General features: G+C 39.0%; 1 protein-coding gene across 2 annotated transcripts in view; it reads left to right on the top strand.

Moving 5' to 3' along the window:
* The window catches only part of LOC128697761 (uncharacterized), a 201,383-nt gene that overhangs the window by 182,336 nt on the left and 6,636 nt on the right, over window positions 1-12,411 (top strand). For both annotated transcript variants that reach the window (XM_070099669.1, XM_070099668.1), the window contains exons 45-48: window positions 569-783; window positions 3,393-3,523; window positions 9,711-9,923; window positions 10,360-10,731. In XM_070099669.1, coding sequence (XP_069955770.1) covers window positions 569-783; window positions 3,393-3,523; window positions 9,711-9,923; window positions 10,360-10,713 — 913 coding nt within the window. In that variant the 3' untranslated portion in view covers window positions 10,714-10,731. The remainder of the gene's footprint in view (window positions 1-568; window positions 784-3,392; window positions 3,524-9,710; window positions 9,924-10,359; window positions 10,732-12,411) is intronic.

Below are 12,411 nucleotides of genomic sequence, written 5' to 3'. Positions count from 1 at the left end.
TTAAACAACCATGGTGACATTACACATCCCTGTCTAAGACCTACTTTTACAAGGAAGTAGTCTCCCTCTCTCCTACATACCCGAACCTGAGCCTCACTGTCCTCATAAAAACTCTGCAGCATTTAGTAACTTACTACCTATTCCATACACTTGCAGCATCTGCCACATTATTCCCTTATCTATTCTATCATATGCCTTTTCTAAGACAATAAATGCAATGAAAACTTCCCTACCTACTGTTCACATATATGCTTCAATGTAAACACTTAATCTACACATCCCCTACTTACACTAAAGCCTCCTTGCTATTATTATTGTTGCTATTTTTAATGGAAAACCATTAAACTCGTAAATGTCATATAGCTCTAGGGAGATGTGAGACAATCCAGTTTGAACCTCATCCCTCTTTCCCATGAAGAGATCTATTCAAAAACTATTGTTCCCAATGAGTAACTATGCCATATAGAAGAGTAACTATGCCATATAGAATAGGCTAGCAGTACATGACAAAGTATTTCAATTTTGCTAAATAAAAAAATTTAATTGAGTAATCAAATTTCTCTGACAGGTGGAGAGTAGGAGTTTCTCGCAGCATTATGCAGATGTCATGTCGAGCATGTGATGAGGGTGATGCTGTACTAGAAGCTCTGCACTTAAATGATGTCGTATTCCATCTTATCACTAAGTTCAAGGTTATTATGCAAGGACCAGATAAAAAGAAGAGTGCTGCTATGGCCATCAAATTAATAGGATTTGATGAAAAGTTTGTCTATACACCAAAAGGTAACTATACTATTCTTTGAAGTTGTCCTAGTTCTTATTTTGTAAGTTTTGCTTATATTTTCCAATTGTCAGTATTGTTGTAAAGTACAGCCTCTCCTGACTTAGCAACGTACTCGTTTATCGACCACTCGGATTTACGACCAGGTTTCCAACCAGTATGCAAACCTAAATAATGTACATGTATATTAGAGCTGATTTCCTCTATTCTGTTTAATACAGTATGCAGTATGCTACTGTATAAACATTTAAAAATATTCTAAAAGAAAGTTATAAATGGTGCAAAGGTGACATTAAAAAAAATATCTAAAAATGGTTGACAAACCCACCACCAGTACAGTATGCTCCTCACTTAACGACCAATTCACTTACTGACCTACTCTTAGGAACGGAACTCCATCGTTAAATGAGAGGCTGCACATGTAATATTCTAAATATTTTGTTTACCATCTTTTCATATTCTAGATTTTTTTAAGTAACAGTTTTCCCTAAGTGATGGATCATTCTTGTTATTGTGATGGCATACGTCAAGTGGTGTCTTAGTAAAGTTTGGAATATTAAACAACCCATGTTCATAAGCTGAGTACAGGTCGGCCATCACTAATCCGGCATTATTGGGACTTGTTGTGTGGTGGATCAGTGAGTTTGCTGGATTACAGAGTGGTTAGGTTAGAATACACTTATATTTTGGACTTTCTTTGATTAGTTTATCCTGCAGCATGTAAACATTAATTATTTCTTGTTCACTTATAAAACTGTGTTGCTCTAGACCTTTTAGCAGTTCACCTGTCAACTGACAACCTATCAGTTGAGACTCTCTCTGCTTTCTCCTCCACTGGCTTGCTGCTGTGGATTTACAACCATCTGTACAATTTCTGAGTAGTATAAAGATGAAATTTGAATCAGTATAATGATCTGAGTCAGTATAATGATGAAATTTGAAATTATGCTAACCGAAATTAGTACTGGATTACTGATGGAACCCAATAACTGATTGCCGGACTAGTGATGGCCGACCTGTATTTGATTTTATGTAGAGTAATATTTGGAAGGATGTTCTCTCTTTCTTTCAACACACCGGCCGTATCCCACCAAGGCGGGGTGGCCCAAAAGGAAAAACGAAAGTTTCTCCTTTTTTTTTATTTTTATTATTATTAACACACTGGCCGATTCCCACCAAGGCAGGGTGGCCCGAAAAAGAAAAACTTTCACCATCATTCGCTCCATCACTGTCTTGCCAGAAGGGTGCTTTACACTACAGTTTTTAAACTGCAACATTAACACCCCTCCTTCAGAGTGCAGGCACTGTACTTCCCATCTCCAGGACTCAAGTCCAACCTGCCAGTTTCCCTGAATCCCTTCATAAATGTTACTTTGCTCACACTCCAACAGCACGTCAAGTATTAAAAACCATTTGTCTCCATTCACTCCTATCAAACACACTCACGCATGCCTGCTGGAAGTCCAAGCCCCTCGCACACAAAACCTCCTTTACCCCCTCCCTCCAACCTTTCCTAGACCGACCCCTACCCCGCCTTCCTTCCACTACAGACTGATACTAGCCCCTTGCTCCCAGTACTTTAGTCGCCTCTTACAACACGAATGGCTTACGGAGGAAGAATTCTGTTCCACTTCCCCATGGAGATAAGAGGAAATAAACAAGAATAAGAACTAGAAAGAATATAGAAGAAAACCCAGAGGGGTGTGTATATGTGTGCTTGTACATGTATGTGTAGTGTGACCTAAGTGTAAGTAGAAGTAGCAAGACATACCTGAAATCTTGCATGTTCATGAGACAGAAAAAGACTTCATTACTTGCTTAATCTCGGGTTCATACTTTTCATGAACCTCGTAGTTAGATACCTTTTGGTGTTTTTGTTTCTAAGTCTTAAACCTCCTGAAGCTCCAGTCCCACTTGAGGCAGGGTGCTTCTTGGTACTACATGCTTCTGCTTTACCAAATGCTCATTTCATCTATAGCTGCAAAGTTTATGCTTTGGCTGCTGGTGATTTTGTCAGTGTAGCTCTCTTCAGTCTCTGCCTCTACGCAGATAGTGAGCAGATTTACTTTTTCCATTCCTCAGAAAGTAGTGGGAATTGTGTTTAAAAAAACTTTTCTCAAATTTTTGCCAACTTTTTAGCATTGTGGGGTCTCATTGGTTTATATATTAATTGATTGCTCTAAAATTTCTCTTACATGACTTCTCTGTCTTTGATTTGTCACATCTCTTCTCCAAACCTCCCTCCTCCACAGCCATATTTTATACTGTTTTTCTTCCTATCTGCAGCACCTAGTACTCAATACAAGTTCAGTGTTGTCTCTTCAAGTGATGCCATTTTCTTTGGGGAGTGGTTGTACATGCCTCAGGGTGACATGACCTACTCCATGGTCAGAATGCTAGTTAGCTATTAACAAACCTAAGAATATAACTAGCACAAAGAAAATGCTGAACAAGCAACATACACCATTTTAACTTGTAGTGTTCCCTCTCTTGATGGAGTCATCTTATACTGCAACAATTCATGTTATTTGTTACTTGCATGTTACATGTTTTAAAAGTTTCTTATAAACTTTTAATGTTTTACTTTATTTGCTCTTTGCTAACCTTTTAGATATCAAGAAATTCACTGGCACTGAGAAGCTTCGTGCAGCTCTCCAGGAACCTGAAGGTTCATGTGTCGTGGCTGCCCAGGCATCTGGTGGTTCAGTTTTTAACATAAACAAGTGGATCACCAACAATAACGTAAGTACTATGTCTTGTTTCTGTTACACATGATAGCTGTATGATGTGTTCAAAATAAAGGCCTTCTGTGACATTTTATTTTTTACATAGCATACCTTTATTTGTGTGAACAAGACAAACTCAGTTTTTAAAAAGGCCTCTAATATTCTATTATCTACCCAGCCATCCTGAGCATGTGAAAGGGGCAAGGGAAAATGGATTAGATTGCATTTGAGCCTTAATCTATGATAAAATCTTTAAAAAATATATATATATATATTTTAAACAAATATCTTTGTGTTTTTATTTTAGTAGTATCTCTATTCTCAGTCATTTTATGATTGTATATCAGTATGGTTTGTTGACATCACATCATGGAAGGGACATACAATTTATTTAGTAATCTTGTGTGATGTTTAAGGATGTCTGTAATTGTGATAATTAGGTAGTAGGTTGGTAGACAATAGGTAGTAGGTTGGTAGACAGCAACCACCCAGGGAAGTACTACCATCCTGCCAGATGACTGTGAAACAGAAACCTGTAACTGTTTTGCATGATGGTAGGATTGCTGGTTTCTTTTTCTGTCTCATAAACACGCTAGATAACAGGGATATCTTGCTACTCCTACTTACACTTTGGTCACACTTCACAGACACACACATGCATATATATATACATACATCTAGGTTTTTCTCCTTTTTCTAAATAGCTCTTGTTCCTCTTTATTTCTTCTATTGTCCATGGGGAAGTGGAAAAGAATCTTTCCTCCGTAAGCCATGCGTGTCGTATGAGGCGACTAAAATGCCGGGAGCAATGGGCTAGTAACCCCTTCTCCTGTAGACATTTACTAAAAAAGAGAAGAAGAAAAACTTTATAAAACTGGGATGCTTAAATGTGTGTGGATGTAGTGCGGATGACAAGAAACAGATGATTGCTGATGTTATGAATGAAAAGAAGTTGGATGTCCTGGCCCTAAGCGAAACAAAGCTGAAGGGGGTAGGGGAGTTTCGGTGGGGGGAAATAAATGGGATTAAATCTGGAGTATCTGAGAGAGCAAAGGAAGGGGTAGCAGTAATGTTGAATGATCAGTTATGGAAGGAGAAAAGAGAATATGAATGTGTAAATTCAAGAATTATGTGGATTAAAGTAAAGGTTGGATGCGAGAAGTGGGTCATAATAAGCGTGTATGCACCTGGAGAAGAGAGGAATGCAGAGGAGAGAGAGAGATTTTGGGAGATGTTAAGTGAATGTATAGGAGCCTTTGAACCAAGTGAGAGAGTAATTGTGGTAGGGGACCTGAATGCTAAAGTAGGAGAAACTTTTAGAGAGGGTGTGGTAGGTAAGTTTGGGGTACCAGGTGTAAATGATAATGGGAGCCCTTTGATTGAACTTTGTATAGAAAGGGGTTTAGCTATAGGTAATACATATTTTAAGAAAAAGAGGATAAATAAGTATACAAGATATGATGTAGGGCGAAATGACAGTATTTTGTTGGATTATGTATTGGTAGATAAAAGACTGTTGAGTAGACTTCAGGATGTACATGTTTATAGAGGGGTATTTGAGGAGGTAGATCATGGTAATGAATATGATATTGTGTATATGGACTTCAGTAAGGCTTTTGACAGGGTCCCACATCAGAGACTATTGAGGAAAATTAAAGCACATGGAATAGGAGGAGAAATTTTTTCCTGGATAGAGGCATGGTTGACAAATAGGCAGCAGAGAGTTTGCATAAATGGGGAGAAATCAGAGTGGGGAAGCGTCACGAGCGGTGTTCCACAGGGGTCAGTGTTGGGCCCCCTGCTGTTCACAATCTACATAAACGACATAGATGAGGGCATAAAGAGCGACATCGGCAAGTTTGCCGATGACACCAAAATAGGCCGTCGAATTCATTCTGACGAGGACATTCGAGCACTCCAGGAAGATTTGAATAGACTGATGCAGTGGTCGGAGAAGTGGCAGATGCAGTTTAATATAGACAAATGCAAAGTTCTAAATGTTGGACAGGACAATAACCATGCCACATATAAACTAAATAATGTAGATCTTAATATTACGGATTGCGAAAAAGATTTAGGAGTTCTGGTTAGCAGTAATCTGAAACCAAGACAACAGTGCATAAGTGTTCGCAATAAAGCTAATAGAATCCTTGGCTTCATATCAAGAAGCATAAATAATAGGAGTCCTCAGGTTGTTCTTCAACTCTATACATCCTTGGTTAGGCCTCATTTAGATTATGCTGCACAGTTTTGGTCACCGTATTACAGAATGGATATAAATTCTCTGGAAAATGTACAAAGGAGGATGACAAAGATGATCCCATGTATCAGAAACCTTCCCTATGAGGATAGACTAAGGGCCCTGAAACTGCACTCTCTAGAAAGACGTAGAATTAGGGGGGATATGATTGAGGTTTATAAGTGGAAGACAGGAATAAATAAAGGGGATGTAAATAGTGTGCTGAAAATATCTAGCCTAGACAGGACTCGCAGCAATGGTTTTAAGTTGGAAAAATTCAGATTCAGGAGGGATATAGGAAAGTACTGGTTTGGTAATAGAGTTGTGGATGAGTGGAACAAACTCCCAAGTACAGTTATAGAGGCCAGAACGTTGTGTAGCTTTAAAAATAGGTTGGATAAATACATGAGTAGATGTGGGTGGGTGTGAGTTGGACCTGATAGCTTGTGCTAACAGGTCGGTTGCCGTGTTCCTCCCTTAAGTCAATGTGACCTGACCTGACTAGGTTGGGTGCATTGGCTTAAGCCGGTAGGGACTTGGACCTGCCTCGCATGGGCCAGTAGGCCTTCTGCAGTGTTCCTTCGTTCTTATGTTCTTATGTTCTTATGAGAGTAAAAGGTAGATGGGATACAAGGAGAATAGAAGCATCAGGGAAGAGAGAGGTGAAGGTTTATAAACTAAAAGAGGAGGCAGTTTGGGTAAGATATAAACAGCTATTGGAGGATAGATGGGCTAATGAGAGCATAGGCAATGGGGTCGAAGAGGTATGGGGTAGGTTTAAAAATGTAGTGTTAGAGTGTTCAGCAGAAGTTTGTGGTTACAGGAAAGTGGGTGCGGGAGGGAAGAGGAGCGATTGGTGGAATAATGATGTAAAGAGAGTAGTAAGGGAGAAAAAGTTAGCATATGAGAAGTTTTTACAAAGTAGAAGTGATGCAAGGAGGGAAGAGTATATGGAGAAAAAGAGAGAGGTTAAGAGAGTGGTGAAGCAATGTAAAAAGAGAGCAAATGAGAGAGTGGGTGAGATGTTATCAACAAATTTTGTTGAAAATAAGAAAAAGTTTTGGAGTGAGATTAACAAGTTAAGAAAGCCTAGAGAACAAATGGATTTGTCAGTTAAAAATAGGAGAGGAGAGTTATTAAATGGAGAGTTAGAGGTATTGGGAAGATGGAGGGAATATTTTGAGGAATTGTTAAATGTTGATGAAGATAGGGAAGCTGTGATTTCGTGTATAGGGCAAGGAGGAACAACATCTTGTGGGAGTGAGGAAGAGCCAGTTGTGAGTGTGGGGGAAGTTCGTGAGGCAGTAGGTAAAATGAAAGGGGGTAAGGCAGCCGGGATTGATGGGATAAAGATAGAAATGTTAAAAGCAGGTGGGGATATAGTTTTGGAGTGGTTGGTGCAATTATTTAATAAATGTATGGAAGAGGGTAAGGTACCTAGGGATTGGCAGAGAGCATGCATAGTTCCTTTGTATAAAGGCAAAGGGGATAAAAGAGAGTGCAAAAATTATAGGGGGATAAGTCTGTTGAGTATACCTGGCAAAGTGTATGGTAGAGTTATTATTGAAAGAATTAAGAGTAAGACGGAGAATAGGATAGCAGATGAACAAGGAGGCTTTAGGAAAGGTAGGGGGTGTGTGGACCAGGTGTTTACAGTGAAACATATAAGTGAACAGTATTTAGATAAGGCTAAAGAGGTCTTTGTGGCATTTATGGATTTGGAAAAGGCGTATGACAGGGTGGATAGGGGGGCAATGTGGCAGATGTTGCAGGTGTATGGTGTAGGAGGTAGGTTACTGAAAGCAGTGAAGAGTTTTTACGAGGATAGTGAGGCTCAAGTTAGAGTATGTAGGAAAGAGGGAAATTATTTCCCAGTAAAAGTAGGCCTTAGACAAGGATGTGTGATGTAACCGTGGTTGTTTAATATATTTATAGATGGGGTTGTAAGAGAAGTAAATGCGAGGGTCTTGGCAAGAGGCGTGGAGTTAAAAGATAAAGAATCACACACAAAGTGGGAGTTGTCACAGTTGCTCTTTGCTGATGACACTGTGCTCTTGGGAGATTCTGAAGAGAAGTTGCAGAGATTGGTGGATGAATTTGGTAGGGTGTGCAAAAGAAGAAAATTGAAAGTGAATACAGGAAAGAGTAAGGTTATGAGGATAACAAAAAGATTAGGTGATGAAAGATTGGATATCAGATTGGAGGGAGAGAGTATGGAGGAGGTGAATGTATTCAGATATTTGGGAGTGGACGTGTCAGCAGATGGGTCTATGAAGGATGAGGTGAATCATAGAATTGATGAGGGGAAAAGGGTGAGTGGTGCACTTAGGAGTCTGTGGAGACAAAGAACTTTGTCCTTGGAGGCAAAGAGGGGAATGTATGAGAGTATAGTTTTACCAACACTCTTATATGGGTGTGAAGCATGGGTAATGAATGTTGCAGCGAGGAGAAGGCTGGAGGCAGTGGAGATGTCATGTCTGAGAGCAATGTGTGGTGTGAATATAGTGCAGAGAATTTGTAGTTTGGAAGTTAGGAGGAGGTGCGGGATTACCAAAACTGTTGTCCAGAGGGCTGAGGAAGGGTTGTTGAGGTGGTTCGGACATGTGGAGAGAATGGAGCGAAACAGAATAACTTCAAGAGTGTATCAGTCTATGGTGGAAGGAAGGCGGGGTAGGGGTCGGCCTAGGAAAGGTTGGAGGGAGGGGGTAAAGGAGGTTTTGTGTGTGAGGGGCTTGGACTTCCAGCAGGCATGCGTGAGCGTGTTTGATAGGAGTGAATGGAGACAAATGGTTTTTAATACTTGACGTGCTGTTGGAGTGTGAGCAAAGTAACATTTATGAAGGGGTTCAGGGAAACCGGCAGGCCGGACTTGAGTCCTGGAGATGGGAAGTCCAGTGCCTGCACTCTGAAGGAGGGGTGTTTATGTTGCAGTTTAAAAACTGTAGTGTAAAGCACCCTTCTGGCAAGACAGTGATGGAGTGAATGATGGTGAAAGTTTTTCTTTTTCGGGCCACCCTGCCTTGGTGGGAATCGGCCAATGTGATAATAAAAAAAAAAAATAACAAACTGACTCTGTCGAAAATCTCAAATTACATACAGGTGGTATTCGACTTACAGTGGTGTAATGTTCCAACAAACTCAGTGTAAACTGGAAGTATCGTAAGTCTAATATGAATATGTGACATATAAATAAGTAAATAAATAACTACTGTCACTAAATAAGTAAAGAAACAAATAACTACTGTAAATAAATACCAGTATTGAAAAGTAAATAAATGAATACCATTTACGGACTTGCCGCCTTCATGCTGGGTAATTATCTCAGATTTCATCTCCAAAGTAATTACTTTTGTACCATCATAAAGTCAAAATATCATAAGTCAACCATCATAACTCAAGGAGTGCCTGTACATTCTTGATGGGTAACCATGCCCATAAATTTTTCATTGTAATGTCAGTGACAGTTTTCTTTCTAAATATACAGAGACCATAATAAATGGACATTCATATTTGCAATGAACACATATTGTACCGCTCAACCATAAAGATTAAACTTAAATAACCCACACTTAGGAAACATATGACGGTGTTTCAGTCTGTCGGAGACTGATACTGACCCAGGACACACTGAAACATCTCCATAAGTTACCCCTCTTATGTATGGGTTATTGATGATTTGTTCCAGCCATGGCATTATGACTTATGCTCCAGCCACGGTATTGTCACTTTGTTCCAGCCACGGTATTGTCACTTTTGTTCCAGCCACAGTATCATCACTTTTTTCCAGCCACGGTATTGTGACTTTATTTTTAAAGAGCTCTTCACTGGCATCAAGGAACCCCACTTAGAGTTTGACCCCCCTAAAGGATGTAGGAATCCCAAGTAACATAAAAATATTCCCTAAATAGTAAACGTAAATGTCTGATCAGTCACATACTTAATAAGCCAATATTTTCTTCTGCAGGAAGCTGCAAAAAAATTCTTCCGAGTGCTAAGTCTTCGTGTGGCTGCAAGCAGCAGTGCTCCAGAGTGCCAGGAGTGCAAGTGTTTTGGTCACAACACAGAAACAACACTCTTGTGTTACAAGTGTTCACACAGTAAGACTATCCAGGACATGCTAGTAGTTTCAGAAGCACCACAGGCAGAAATGGAGCAGGTGGAGGATGTCTTGACTGAAGTAAGTAGAGTTTTTACTTTATTCGTGATTAATATTGACAAGTGTGTGAGAAAGACAAGTGTACAAGTATAATGGGGACATGTTTCACCCTCCAGGGGCTTCTTCAGTCCAGTAACTGAGCTGGATTGGACTGAAGAAGTCTTTGGTGTGTGAAAAGTATCACCTACAAATGTCTCAGTTATCTCATGCGTGTCTCTCACACACATTTATTTTAAATTAAATGTTGTCTGCTGTCTTTTGCTCCTGTTTAATTTTCATAAATTTTTTCACAGTACTGCACTGTAGGTTGATATATTATATATATATTACAGGAATTTCATAATTTGAAACTGAAATGTATGAAAATAAGTTCTTGTTACTCTGATGTGTTCATTTTTTGTGTGTGTACGTACAGATGGATATTCAGTTTGTAATTTAATTTTTATTTGCATTTCAGGCAAATTACTCCGTCAAATCAGATATCAAGAGAGATTTCATTGAACAGTTTGTCGATGAAAATGCAGCATTTGCTTTGTTGAGAAATACTGGTGAATCTGGGCATGAAGAGAGCTCTGAAAGTGATGAATCAGATGAAGATGATTCACACAGTGGTAACGAAGAAGAGAAACAGGAAGACAAACAAGGAGAAGAGGACAAGGGAGAGGAAGTAGAAGAGATACAAGGAAAGGAAGAGATGCAAGGCCAGAATAAGGATGTGGAGGCTGAAGAAAGACTAGGAGAGGAAGAGTATATTGATTTAAGCTACGATGATATTGATTATAATACTGATACAAGACATTATGAATCATAAAGAGGAAGTGATTGATAGGTAGGTTGAAGAGTATACACTGATGGTAAAAGATTTTGGTATATATATTTTTTTTACCACATCAGTTGTCTCACCTAGGTAGTGGGACTCAATGAAGAAAACATTTACTATCAGTTGCAACCTCCATCACTCCTTCCTCCAACCCATTTTGGGACATCACTTATCCCTCCTTTCTTCTAGCCCAGATTTATACACCCTTTTGCATCCTGTTTTGCTCCATCACTCTAAATACCCACACCACGTCAACAACCTCTCTTCTGTTCTCTGAAAAATATCTTTTGAAACTCCACACCATCTTTAATTTCTGCACTTCAATTTTTTTGCATAATATTCAAACCACACATTTTACTCAAACATGACATCTCCACTGCCACAAACCTCCTCTTTGCAATATGTAAAGTCTGTGCCTTTTTCATGTAAAAGAGGTTAGCACCACTGTACTGTGGTACATTCTTTATTTTGTCTCCTTACATAAACTTCCCTCTCTCCACAGATGTCTCAATACTCCACCTACCTTTCTTCCCTTCATATGTTCTATGGTTCAAAAACGTAACTGCCAAGATGTTCACTAACAGATATCGAGATACACTCAGTTCCTCCATACTCCCTCCTTCCAATCTGATATCCTATTTAACATTGCTTGAAAATTTTGTTGCTTTGATCACCTTGCTCATTTCTTTATTAGCCTTTGATTTCCTACTTTTAAATACCTTCCCAAATTAGTTCACCAACCACTGCAGCTTCTCTCCAGAATCTCCATAATGAACTGTATCAATAAAATGCAACTGTAACAACTACTTAGATTCAGATTCCTTTCCTTTTAATCCCACTCCTCTCCCCAACAGCCTTTCATTTACTTCTTTTATAACTATCTATAAATATGTTAAATAACCATGGTGATGTCACATATTCCTTTCATAGGCTTACTTTTACTGTAAAATTGTCTGCTGCTCTCTTTCATTAAAGCTCTTTAAGGTTTTTAATATGCTACCTATTCCATAGAGCTGCGACATCTGTTGCATTGCTTTCCTATCCACCATACCATATTTTTTTTTTAACAAACCGGCCATATCCCACCAAGGCAGGGTGGCCCCAAAAAAAAAAAAAAGTTTATCTTTTTAAATTTAGTAATTTATACAGGAGAAGGGGTTACTAGCCCCTTGCTCCCGGCATTTTAGTCGCCTCTTACAACACGCATGGCTTACAGAGGAAGAATTCTGTTCCACTTCCCCATGAAGGTAAGAGGAAATATACAAGAACAAGAACTAGAAAGAAAATAGAAGAAAACCCAGAAGGGTGTATATATATATATATATATATATCCTTGTACATGTATATGTCAAGAGCAAAGGGCTAGTAACCCCTTCTCCTGTATAAATTGCTAAATTTAAAAAGAGAAACTTTCGTTTTTCTTATTGGGCCACCCTGCCTTGGTGGGATATGGCAGGTTTGTTGAAAAAAAAAAAAACGTTTGTATTGTGTGACCTTAGTGTAAGTAGAAGTAGCAAGACGTACCTGTAATCTTGCATATTTATGAGACAGACAAAAGACACCAGCAATCCTACCATCATGTAAAACAATTACCATACCATATGCTTTCTCTAAATCAATAAATGCACTGAACAGCTCCTTACTTTTATTTTTGTATTGTTCATTTATGTGCTTCGGTAAAAATACTTG

This window comes from Cherax quadricarinatus, chromosome 68 (assembly GCF_038502225.1).
Source record: "Cherax quadricarinatus isolate ZL_2023a chromosome 68, ASM3850222v1, whole genome shotgun sequence".
NCBI classification, from domain to species: domain Eukaryota; kingdom Metazoa; phylum Arthropoda; class Malacostraca; order Decapoda; family Parastacidae; genus Cherax; species Cherax quadricarinatus.
The sequence above is the reverse complement of the archived record's forward strand: the minus strand, read 5'-3'. Positions and strand labels throughout refer to the sequence as shown.